General features: G+C 47.6%; 1 protein-coding gene across 1 annotated transcript in view; it reads left to right on the forward strand.

Moving 5' to 3' along the window:
• Positions 1–12,843, forward strand: part of COL23A1 (collagen type XXIII alpha 1 chain) — a 172,507-nt gene that overhangs the window by 150,355 nt on the left and 9,309 nt on the right. The window contains exons 8-16 of the mRNA XM_027682443.1: positions 5,827–5,862; positions 6,408–6,434; positions 6,837–6,863; positions 7,923–7,967; positions 8,528–8,590; positions 9,563–9,607; positions 10,059–10,136; positions 11,615–11,668; positions 12,355–12,399. Of these exons, the coding sequence (XP_027538244.1) occupies positions 5,827–5,862; positions 6,408–6,434; positions 6,837–6,863; positions 7,923–7,967; positions 8,528–8,590; positions 9,563–9,607; positions 10,059–10,136; positions 11,615–11,668; positions 12,355–12,399 (420 nt within the window). The remainder of the gene's footprint in view (positions 1–5,826; positions 5,863–6,407; positions 6,435–6,836; positions 6,864–7,922; positions 7,968–8,527; positions 8,591–9,562; positions 9,608–10,058; positions 10,137–11,614; positions 11,669–12,354; positions 12,400–12,843) is intronic.

Genomic DNA, 12,843 nt, shown 5'->3' on the forward strand with positions numbered 1-12,843 from the left:
TGCACAAAACAAGGCTTTGTGCAGCTTTGCTGCAAACTGAGGTATGGTAACAATTCTGGAAACGCTTAATTTTGCCTTTGGAACTTTTTTGTGGTGGTGGTGGTTTTCCTCACTTTGGCCATGAGGAAAAAAGAGTTGAAGATCCTTGGGTTCCTCGTGAAGGGTTTCACTTCTACTGAACTTTCTTATCCCTGATTTCCTCTTCCAGTGTCAGAGACAGTTTCTCTTGAAGCTGAACTCCTTATCTGTTGGCATTAGAGCACCACTACATGGTGGTAGGGCCTGGTGCCCCAAGGAGAGGTCAGGCACAGTGTTGTGGAGGATGGAATGTTCCTCCTCTCTTGCTGAGCTCCCAGCTGGGAGCGTGGTGGCACACAGGTGATATCCAGGCTGCCTTTGGAAACAAAGGGTTTAAAGTAACTGTAAAGAGTTGGCTGGGGTTAGACATCATTGCTGGAAACACAACCAGGGCCTCAGTGGTTAATGTCGGGCAGAGATGCATCAGAGACATCTTTATTTTTCTCCCTTGTGAAGTCAATTCTGGAAGTTGGCGTCATTTTCTGAAGCGGCTCCCAAATGCCTTGGGCGTGTTGGGAAATGTCACCCTTGGGGTCTGAGAGCCCCTCAAATTTCTCTGATAGATTTATGCCCTGTGTGGCTAAGGAGGGGCTCAGCTTAAGGTCTCCACTTTGTCTAAGTGCCCACCCACATACTCAGAAAAGGCTTTAAGAGGTGATTCAGCAGCACAGGGGTGTGAGTTTTCTCTCCTTGGCTGGGGCTGGGGCTGACTTTGGGGCTGATGACTGAGGAGATGCTGCTGTGGGAGATGCTCCAGGATAGGCTGTATCTGGAATTGTGGGGCAGGTGACAGCTTCCAAGGTAACACTTCTCCTATGTTTTAATTTACCAAGAAAAAGTTCTTAGTTTTTTTGGGTTTTGTTTGTTTCATTTTTTGTCCAGATTTTACTTTAGTTGTAGATTTATTTATGTCTTTTTGCACAAGAGTAAGAAAAAGGCTCAAAAACGATTTGGGAGAAAAGAGGGAGAAACAAGCCTGGCAGAGCCAATCACAAGTAGATCTAAAAACAAGTGCCTGTCTTTGAAAATAGCTTCCTTTATCTCTCCAGACAGTCAGGGTTGTGAATTGGATGCGAAACTTCTTAATACCATCTGGCCCGGATTATTTTTGTTTTTCTGAATTTAATCTATCTTCTTCCTCCAGTTTCAGTGGTGGCTTTGTTTAGCTGATTTTGAAAGATGTGTCACTGCAAGTCATCGCATCAATGGGAGGATAAATTATAGTTATAGGACTATGTCCAGTGCCCTCTCCCTCGTAAATGTTCATGTCTATGGGTGGTGGAGTGGGGATAGAGTGTGTCAGTGAACACTAAAATACCATCATTAGGAATGACAGATTAGAAGAGAACAATGGTTGGGGCAACTTTGGAGGGACTGTCTGCAGTGGGAGTGAGGTGATGGCAATTGAGGATTAGCTACTGAATATGTTCATGTCTGCACTGCTTCTCCTTCTGTCTGTAATAAACACCTGCCACCAGCATGGACAAAAATACAGATTATTGCATGTTTGAGTGTACCTGGTGGCAGATGTTGGAGGTTGATTTTGGAAAGCTGAGGAAGATCACATTGGGTTGTCTTAATCACTGAATGCTCGTTCTTGTAAACAGCATGAGGCAGGATGCTGTGCAGCCTCACAGGTCAGGATGGGGAATAAAGGTACCCAAATACACTGCTAGAATTCATGGAGGTGTATTTACAGTGAGAAACCAGTAACAGATCCCCTCTGCTCTGGGGAGGATGGAGGCAGTTGAGTCAGGATGCTGCCAAGGCTGTGCCCTGGTATTTGTGCCTGTACTTCTCACTCCACATCAAGTATTTTGCTGCACCTCCCAAAAGGATCGGTTTTATAAGCCAGACTCGCCCCCTTGAGCCGGCACTGGGATGACTGCTCTGGATTTATGACCTTAGCTGGGTGATCTTGTTCTTACTGACAGCTCAGATGTTCAGACAAACGATGGGGTTGATGAATCTCTGCACATCTGGGCTGGCGGATGCGCAGCGCCTGTGGCAGCAGCACCGGGACTGCTCCCGAGGGGGGGAAAATGAGCTGCAGCTGGAGAGGGAAATGCTCTGCCTGCAGTGGCCCATGTGGCACGTGCCTGCCCGATGGCCAGTGCTGATGGAGGTGGCACCAGCACCACCTGCACCCTGAGCTGCTGGGGGGCTGAACGCTGGTGTGGCCGAACCGGCTCTGCAGCCGCAGTGCAGACACAAAAGGAGCTTTTTCTCTCTTACTTTCTGCAAAATTTTAAGGGCCTGCCAAGCTCAAATTGCAGATAAAAACTCAGAGTAGGAAGTGTCCTGCAGAGCTCACTGTGACAGTCAACAGGCACCTCTGGATGCTTTTATTTTATTGTTTGCTTACTTTGGAGCCTTATGTTGAAATGGCTGAATGGAGTGCTCTAAAGCTGGAAATTACCAGTGTTCAGGGTTTCAGTGCTCTAACATTCCACTGCTCCATGGGGTCAGACCCAATGGCCAGTTAGCCCAGTGCCTTGCAACTGGATGCTTTGGGAAACGTGGAGCAGGAACATGTAACTCCATCACAATTAACCCCTCTCCTGGATCCTGGTTATCTGTGGCCTGGGCATTTCTTGAACCAGGGATGGTGTCTCTGTATTTAATGTCTCTCAGAGATGTTCACCTTTCATGGGCCTGTCAGTAGCAGGAACTGTTTAAAATTAAACGTGCACTGGCTGGATTTGGTGGGATATGGGGTGTTTGGCCTCAGAGGAAACACAAATTGTTATTTCACACTAAAACAGATAGGGCTGGGCTTGGAATGTCCTTCCTTGGATGGTGCTCACTAGTCTGAGGGGTAAAGAAAATAATTCAGTGTCTGACTTGCTCTGCGGGCTTTTATGAAAATCCCACTTTATGCTCTTGTGTATCTTTATGAACATAATAAGCCATAAAACTGTGTCTTTTGTGCCTACCACAAAACCCTTTGCTCTCAGTAGAGTCTTTTTGGTGGTTTCTGTAGTATCTGGAGGGCCTGGCCAAGTGCAAGGGGTCTGTGTCCCCATTAATTTCAATTTGTCAGGATTTCAGTGACGTTCTTCCCAGAAATGGTGATACAACATCTGAGCTCAGTGTTCCTGGGCATGCCAGTGGCTAAGCCTGGGGAGGAGACGGCCTTGTCCTTGCACTATTTACACTAAAATTGAGGTTTGGGGTTATCTGTTGTTGGTGTGTAAGGCTTAAAAGCTCCTTGGCAATTTGAAAAAGAGGCTTGTTCCTTAGAAACCTCCAAAAATCCTCATGGAGGATGTGCTGTGTGTTCCCACGGGGTTTCTTGTGGCTTCACCCCTTTGATTTTCCTATGGATGTGTGCAGGGATGGGTGGGTGGAGGAAAGGGAGTTGCACGTGGTGCCCTGAGAGAGGAAGTGTCTTACTGCTTCTCCCTAGATGATGAGTGGAAAGGCTAAAAGACAATAGCGATGACCACTGATATGGTCTAAATACATTGTTTTTGCATCATATAAATCTGAGAGATTTATCTGCAATTTGCAGGCTGGGGAGTACATCAGTATTCATTTTAGCCTCCGAAAAAAAAATATAATATTTGGTCTCAGGGAAATGCTGGGATATATCCCCTGTGGGATTTACTGGAATAATGCTCTTTATTCTGCAGTAGGGGAATTCTTGTCCCAGCTGCTTTGGATGTCCTATTGTGCAGTAAATTCATGAAAAAATACTTGTTTCCCTCAGTCTGTGTCCTGCTTACCAAGGTCCAGTGTATCCAGAACCTTAAAACCACCACTGCTGGCTACCAAGACTATTTCTTTCTCATGCATCAATTAATTATCAAAGAAAAATTGTTATAGATCGATGTAGCCTTAAAACTCACTCTTCTGCTGTGCTTTCACCTTAAACTGTTGCTCTTTCTTCTTCTGCCTCCCACTTTCCCTGGGTAGATGGTTTTCCCCCACCTCAATCACGGATTTCTGGCTAATGATCAGCTTGTCTTTAGTCGGCGAGTGCTCAAGGTAGACACCAAATCTGCTGGTTTGTTGTGATTCTTTGAGCTGCTTCTGTTTCTTCCTATTGCTATTTTAAGTTGCTACTACCATGGCTGTGTTTAGAGATGCTCAGTGGGGGCGTGTTTGAGTGAAACCCCATCCGAGTTTAGGGCAGGTTTTTGTCAAAGTAGAGAGACATTAATGGGTTTTAGCATTTGCTTCTTTGTGAGATTTGGGAATCAAGCAGCAAAGTCCTATAAATGTTGATACGAACAGTGTTGGTATTGTAAAATAAAATACATTAAAACTAGAGTAAGCTAAATCCTTGATACTCTAAATGTGACGTTTTAATTAGGAAAAATTCAGTGGGAGACTTGACTTGACATAATTGGTTGCAGTGTTCAGCATTTGCAATAGGGTTTTTTTAAAAAACTGTGCAAGTGATTTAGGAGCCCAGATCCTGTTGAAAGGCCGTGGGATTTGTACTGCTAAGTCACTTAAGGACTTCTGAAAAATCCCACACTTGTCCCTGATTTGAGGGTGAACCACATATTAAATACAGCCCTCTTACTGCCTCGGTGGTGACTCTTCCAGACGTTGCTAAAAGATTTATGAGGCTGCCTTTCCATGAGGCTTTCCATTGTGCAGCCACATGGATGGGCCTGGCCCTGGGGCTGGGCTGGGATACCCAGGCAAGGAGCCCCTCAGGATGCTCCCACCAAAGCTTCACAGCCACACAGAGATACTGCTGCTGCTTTTCCTCTGCACCCAAGCAATGGAGGGTGTGAGTGACTCTGGATGATAATATATGGCCTTGGCTGTGTTTAAAGGATGAGACTAAGCACTGCTACTTTTTTTTGTGTGGCTTTTCTGGTGTGGTGCACTAAGCTGTGGCAGTGTGTGCATGCTCCAGGCCAGCATGTTGTGGGTCTGAGTTATTTCTGGGTGCTGTTGAATTGGTAGTTTCCATGCAGACAGTCACTTGCTAAGGGCTTAATGAGATAAAAGCTCGTTTGAAGGCTTTGAGCACAATCCTGGTTAAAGGAACCAGACCCAAAGGGCATAAATTGGCCATGAGCTCACTTTCAGCCTTCCCAACTGGGAGCTGTAATTAAATTCCCCTGGGGCAGCAGAGGCCAGGGTGCTGGTGGCCCAGGGATGCAGTGCATGTGTTGTGGGCACCCTGCAGCCACCGCTCGCCGACGCCGCTTCATCTCACCGTGTCTGTGTGAACTTCTTCCAGGGTGACCAAGGTCGAGATGGAGCCACGGGCCCCCCCGGTCCACCAGGACCCCCAGGTGCCCGGGGGCCTCCTGGTGACACGGGAAAGGATGGCCCAAGAGGACCTCCAGGCTCCCCTGTAAGGACGGGAGATGCGCAGCGAGCTCACGCCGGGCAGTTCCCACCCCCCGAGGGAGAGGAGGGTGAAGGGTGTCCCTTCCCCAACCACTGCTCCCCAGCTTGAGCCACTGCTGGGCTCCCATGGCTGCCCGTGGAGCCAAGCTCTGGGGCAAGGGAGTAGGAGGAGGGATCTTCCATCTTAAGTTTTGGAGCGAAGAGCTGGACCTGGGCAGGTATTTGCAGGTGTTGTAACTCAGAGACCCCAGAGATCTCCTCCCCGACCCACAGCCTTAGGGTGACCTGCTGCAAATCTGCAGACCACTGGCAACTTATTGAATAGAAAAACAGGCTAAGGGATAATGCAGTGGAACGTTCTTAATTATTGCTGAGTGTTTTAGAGGCTGTAACAGGTAAGTTCCAATGTTTTTCTTCTCATTTTCGCAGGGTTTCAAAGGCGAGCCAGGAGAGGAAGGACTCATGGTCAGTACTGCCCAGAAGCACCCGTGTGTGTGTGTGTGTCTGTGTGTGTGTGTGTGTGTGTCCCTCACCCCTTGCTTTACATCACCCTTCACCTTCACTGCTGCCATGTGGGTTTGTTGTTGCTTATGGAGACCAAAAAAAAGCCATGTGAAACTTAGATTTCCCTAAAATGGATGTTTGTCCACGGGTACCTGTGCCCTGGGGAGAAAAGAGGCCTGTTGTTTCGTCCCCTTGGCTATTCTGGAGGGATGTGATGCTCCTGTATCCTGGGTTCTGCCCCTCTGAAGCCACCTGGCATTGTATCCCCATATCACTATGGTTCAGGTTGGAAAAAAAGGTGCTTATTATACATAAAATACATGAGCCATAAAAGAATAATATTTACTGGCAGCACAGAGAACTTAACAGTGTAATATATATAAGAGAAGATGAGAAGTTGGCATCTGTGTAATTTTTTTTTTCCATGGAATTAAAGTACTCTTGGAAATGTTTGTATCCTGTTATACTCTGTTGTCAAACAAGTAAATCACTCCTGTATCCAACAGGGTGCCAGAGGACCTCCAGGACCAAAGGTGGGTGATAGTCTGTCTTATTTTACACATGAATTCTTGAAATTATGCTGCATAAGAGGGGTGGAGATGAAAATAAGCATTTTGCACTCATCAGTATATACCAGATACAGAATTCCAAGGTATTGCATTAGCCATTGACTGGGGGTGTAAATGTCTGGATGTGTCGCTTCCTCAATATCACAACCACTGCCCATGTTCAAACCTGGAAATAGGGGTGGAGGGAGCCACAGAGGGCTGGAATCTGCTGTGCTGTGGGAATGTGCTTTTTGGGGGGGGATAAAGATGATCAACACAAGCCAAGTATTATAATTTTACAGCTAATTTTGACTATTCATACTATTGGGTCTTATTTTCTGTTATGTCCCTGAACTTCTTTCTCTTCTGTTGACGTTGCTGCTGAAGGGTGAGCCTGGAGTCCAAGGGAAAAAGGTAAAATGGTGATTTTTTTTTTTTAATTATTCTATTTTTTCTTTGCTCTGCTCTGTGCTTGACTAGGAAAATCATTGCCAAAGACTGATGGAGAAGCTGTGGTTATGGATGTCCATACCAACCCTTTCCTGGGGTTTCTCACCCAAGTGATCCTAAATTCCTGCAGCCTGGCTTTCATTTCCACAGGCAAACCAGAAGCTGCAATCACGTCTGCCCCCTAGAAAAAGAATAAAACAACAAATGCCAAGCAAAGCAGTAGGTCTTGAGCCCTTTGGCTCCAATAATTCAGGCTGAACAGAGATGTGCCTGGAGCTTGAAGCTCCCGGGATGGGCATCCCTGTGCAGCGCTGCAGTCCCGTGGGAAATGCCCACTCTTAGGGACAGGCTGCTTAGGTCTGGCACTGAAGATTGTGAGAGATTCACATGTCCAGGCTCTCCACATTTTCTCCTTGTGGATAAATCACTGCCTTTAACTGAAGCCAAAGCACTGACAGGGCCCAGCCTTCCCCTCTTACTGCTCTACACCACAACAGAGGTGGCCATGGGCGTTTTCCAGGCCAGAATTTGGCTTAGAAAAAATTCATAACTGGCCTGTAAAATTAATCTCTTCAACACCTATGAAGTGATTTTACTCCAGGAGAACAATGAAGCACAACAAGCAGAACAAGAAAAACCCCTCCTGGCAGCTGGTGTTGGTGACCTGTGGTGAAGTCCATGAGGACGGGTGGCAGCTTACAGGGACAAAAAATCCTTAAAGGGATTAAATATCTAGTTTCTATTGAAGGTGGGAGAGCACCTTTCCCAGGACCTGCTGTAAGCAAATTGTGGGAGATGCCCATCCACCTCCCCAGGAGCAGGGGAGGCAGAGGCAGTGATGGGTGGGAGCAGGGGACCACACTGGAGCCTCCTGGGCTCCTTGCTGCAGCTCTCCCCTGGCCTCCTGCAAACCTGAGAGGGTTCCAGGTCTATGCAACACCCAGTTGGGTCAAATGATGTGCTTGATCCTAATAAATGTGTACAAGGTCTGTGTATTTCACTCTTTACATTTTATTTCACCAGGGTGATGATGGGATCCCTGGGGAACCAGGACTTGTGGGCCCTAAGGTATGTTCTGCTCTGTGTCCATCTGGTGCATGTGTTTGGAAGCATCTTTTGCTGTCTGGTTTCTTGGCACCACATCCCAGTTGGGGCAGGTTGTGAAGCACATTTCTCCCCTGATGTGGAAAAAGATCGAGAAACTTTGAGGGTGGTGAGGCCCTGGCACAGGTTGCCCAGAGAGGTTGTGGCTGCCCCATCCCTGAAATTGTTCCAGGTTGGACAAGGGCTTGGACACCTGATCTAGTAGAAGGTGTTCCTGCCCACGACAGGGGTTTGGAATCAGATGATCTTCAAGATCCCTTTCCAATCCCAGCCATTCTGTGATTCCACACTGCTGTTCTGGGGCCAATTTTGTGGCTGAACACACCACCCACAGCCAAACTGTTAAGCTTCATTTTTATCTCAAAAACTGCCCATTTGCACCCGGAAAACGTGACGAGTTTTACGGCCAAAAGCAGAGCTTTGCTCACTCGTGTAGTAAAATGAAGATAAAGAAAAGGGTAACCTGAAGAACTCTGTTCTCCACCCTCCTTGTGTAGCATTTGCCTAAATTGCCTTGTTTTCAGGGAGAAAAAGGAAGCGTGGGTCCCAAGGGAGAGAACGGCACCGATGGCTTCCCAGGACCCAAGGTAAATAAAACCCAAACTGACACAAAACCGGGGCATGTTATGAGTATTTTACCTTTTCCTGGTGACTTCAAGCTGGGTTCAAGCAGAGATCAGCAGAAGAGTTTTTAAATTGTCTCCTGGAATGTTTTCCATTGGATAGCCTTTTTCCTCAAGAGAGGTAAAACTCTGATCACGTTTTGATCTGATGTGACTGATGGCTGTGGCATGTGATGAAGAAAGTGGGCTCTGGTGATTCTTAGTAATTTTTTTGTTCTAGATCCATAGTAACAGTTGTTCCCCCTGGTATCTCTTGAATTTGGGGGGTTTTCTATGCATTTTTACCATTTTTTACTTTTTGGAGGGCTTTAATTTGGTCAGCAAAGGGATTTACATGGGTATGGCAAATGGGACGTTTTTTGAATCCTGAAGTGAATTTCAGGTCACTGCTGTGGGAGTACTATGGCTTTTTGAAACTCCCTAATTTTCAAAAAAAATGTAGAAAAAAGGAAGAAAGAAAAAGAAAATGGGAGGGAAAGGGAAAAAAATGAGGAGGGGAAAAAAAAAAGAACAATTTGGCAGAGCCCTTTTCCTTAAACTCGCCCTTGAAAATGGTTTAAACGTCTTGGCTGAAACTTTCCACATGCAAAACTCAGCCTAAAGCAAAGAGAGCCATGTGGAACCAGCACAAAGCTTGGCATGCTTGGAGCTGGAAAGTGGCACATCACCAATATTAGGGGCTCAGCCCTCAGTGGGCCACTCCACTCCCTCTGCAATGAGACCTTCTCTCACTGTCAGCCAGCCCACACCAACCTTATTTGTGGCAAAATATATTTGCTCTCAAGTGGATTCTATTTTTTGCTGGGAGAAGCAGTCCCTTCTTGGTGTCACGCTTAATCTAAAGCATATCCTTATGGGTGGGTACAGTATTTTCAGGGTAAATATTCTCTATTTTCCTTGGTCTCTTCAAACCAAAAATGTGATTTTGATTTTCAGGGTGAATCCGGTGAGAAGGGAGGAATTGGCTCCATTGGACCCCGGGTATGGATGTTCAGGATTTCAGTTTGGAGCTGTGTATTTGCCTCAACCTGAGCTGTTCCCCACCACCTCTTTCTGCTTAGTATGTGTTTGAAGTGTGAGAAAATAGAGATGGTGCATATTTAAACATATGATTATGCAGGTACCAAATGCTGCCATAGAAGATAGCTCTGGGAGATCAGTCAAGTCCACCCTGTAACCTTTTTTTTTTTTGCAAGAGGGAAGCTGGGAATAGGGGTGATCAAGTGAGGATTTCCATGCACTTCTCCCTTACACCAACAGATGCCCTTTTGAGGTTTGGTTGGATGGCAGTTCCAGCTGTCAGACCAGGGACTGGTTAAATCCATGGGGTTCTTGAGGTGATAACCCCCAAATGCTTCATGTTAGGTCTTTGCTTTCATCCCACCCACCTCTCAGTGCTGTAAAATTTAATAGGATTCATCCCTGGTTGCAGGGTCCCCCTGGCCTGAAAGGGGAACAGGGCGACACGGTCGTGATCGACTACGACGGCCGGATCCTGGATGCACTCAAGGTGAGCCCTGCACCAAGGCCATGCAGAGTCCTGCAGTTGATGGGAAAGGACTGAAAGCCTGCCAAGCTCTGCCCTGGTGATGTTGTGACATCCTGTTCCTGTCCTGTTCGCCTTCCCAAGATCTCTGCCTTGGCACAGAGCTGGCTGGGAGGGAAGAGCTTGTTACACCTGGGGGCTGAGGATATTTAGGATGTACCAGCAAAAAACAGTGGCAGAACTCCAGGCTGTGAGCTCAGGTTTGTGGGATCCGGCTGTGGGATGTGAGTTAATATTCTGCAGGTAGAAGCAACGTGATACAGCCATATAAACACCTGATGCAGAGAGTGTGAGCAGCCACATCACAGCTCAGACGCTGCCAGTGGCAGGGTGTGATTCCCGTGGTGTGGAGCTGCTGCTGTCACTGTCACTGGGGATGCAGGAGGAAGGGGAACAGCACCCAAGCCCTGACCTGCCCGACTGAGCAGAGCCCTGCCCTTTTCCTTAGGATGGAATAAGCTGAATAGAGTAAATGCTTAATTACAGACAATTGAGAACCATCCTAATTGTTTTATAACAGGCTGCAGGGATACACAAAGTGCTGGTAATTTCCGTTTGCCAGATGTCTGCATGGCGTGGAGCTTTTGGGAGTGGAGTTTGGGGAGTGCAGTGTTTGGAGAGGCTCCATCAAATGTCTGGAGGCTTCATCTGCTGGGCCCAGACCCTGTCCCATGTTCTGCATGCAGAGATTGCTGAGGGGCACATCACTGAACCTCGCTAACTTTGCTGTTTTCCTGCTTATTAGCTGCCTGCAGTGTTTGTGCACTGACCTGTCTCACGGGCAAGGCTTTGGAAAGGATTCCAATGTGACTAAATGTAACAGCATTTGAGCATGTAGCCATGGAAGAAGGTGCTTGAGGATATGATACTGGTTTGGTTTTCATCTCAGCGAGACCACAACTTTTGCTGTTTGAAATAATTTGCAAGTTGGAAAATACTTGTTCATCTCAAGGTGGTTTGTGGTCTCTGCACCCACCAGTGCCCACGAAAAACAGCCTCCTCAAGTGTGCTGTCAGTGCTCACACAAACTCCTTCGTTTCCCCTCTTTAATTGCACCTCCCCAGCTGGCTGGTCGCTGTTTCCAGCAGGATGCTGCTCCCCAGGCCAGCTGGCTGGAGCAGGCAGAATGCAAAAAGAAACCACCAGATTTGGGGCCACACCTCTGGCTAGAGGCATTTTGCCTCTTAACCCGTGTGCTGCTGCACCTGTACACCCAGCTCACTCCCACTGCGTTTTCTTCTGCACGAACAACCCCCTGCCAGAAGGACCTTGGGTGACTCTGTGTCAGTGGAGCTCATCCCAGTGTTTGGGCAACCCCACTCACCTGAGAGCCTGTTGCAGGTCGTGGTTGGGAGCTGCTCCTGGCTCATCCCCACAGCACGAGGATCATGTGCCGTGTTCTGTTGGTCAGGATCAAGCCTGTTTTGTTTGCTGTGTTTCAGGGTCCGCCGGGTCCCCCAGGGCCACCAGGTCCCCAAGGCACTCCAGGTCCCAAGGTGAGCCCAACCCCTGCCGTGTTCCCAAGAAACACTCCATGTGGAGTCTCCCATGGTGATGCTGCCTCAGGAGGAATGTGAGGCTATGTGTGGTAAAGGAAATGCTGAAAAGAATTGATCTGGCTGAAAAAAGGAGGGTTTTACAAAAAAAAAGAGTTTTGTTGATCTGTCTCTGGTCTCCAACCTCTTCCAGAGGATGCTGTCCCAGAAAGGAATCCACTCCCAGTCCCACACCTGACAGGTGCAATCCCAGTCCCTCTGAGACCACTGTGACAGAAAGCAGAAGTAAATGGGAGAAGCAGTTGCGAGAGGGGCTGGCAATTCCAATGGCTGTGCTGAGCCACCTCAGTCCCACCCTTGTGTGCCATTTACTGCCCTCCTGCTTCACAAGCAGTAGCCTGTACCCTGCAGTCAGCTGTAGTTTCTTTAAAAGAAGAATGTAATTTGCAGAAAAGCATCTCTTGGAAGAATGAGATGGGACAGGATTTTGGTGCCCAAGGTCTCATATTTGGATGAGCCAATAATGCTGGTGCATCACTGACACCTCCTTGGTCCTGAGCCCGGCAGTGGCAAACCCATAACCACAATGGCTGTGTGTCAATAACTCATTTCCTTGCAAAATGCTTTCCTGAGATGATTTCCTGATTTAATTCACCATGTGCTCCCCTTTCCTTGTGTCCCTTCAGGGAGAGCTGGGCTTGCCGGGGCCACCTGGACTGGACGGTGAAAAGGTGAGCTGGGCTGGATCGAGTGAGACCTTGCAGGAGCCAAATAAAAAAAGACACACAAAAACTGTGTGTCTGTGAAGAGCAAATCCAGTCTTCCAGGAGCAAGCTCTGCTCTGTAATGTCAGCTCTGTCTCCTTGAATCGATGCCCCCATTCCGATGCTGCTCCCAGCCGTGTCTGCCGAGCTAAAGGGGCTCCTTTCACGAGTGGTTCATCAGATGCTGTCTCCAATTTTTTCATAAAACTTCCTGACCCTAAATGGCTGCAATCCCTGATGTGGCCCAGCCAAATTCTGCTGTGCCCACAAGATTGGCCTGTGTGAGTTTGAATGTTAAAACATGTCCCCGTGAGCTCGTGCTGCGATGTGGAGGCAAACACGGAAAGGCAGAAGGGGCTGTTGTGTTTGGGGTGGGGTTTTTTTTAACAGTTTTCTCCTAAGCACGTTGTT

This window comes from Neopelma chrysocephalum, unplaced genomic scaffold (genome assembly GCF_003984885.1).
Source record: "Neopelma chrysocephalum unplaced genomic scaffold, ASM398488v2 Primary Assembly neopelma1_63, whole genome shotgun sequence".
Taxonomy (NCBI): Eukaryota; Metazoa; Chordata; class Aves; order Passeriformes; family Pipridae; genus Neopelma; species Neopelma chrysocephalum.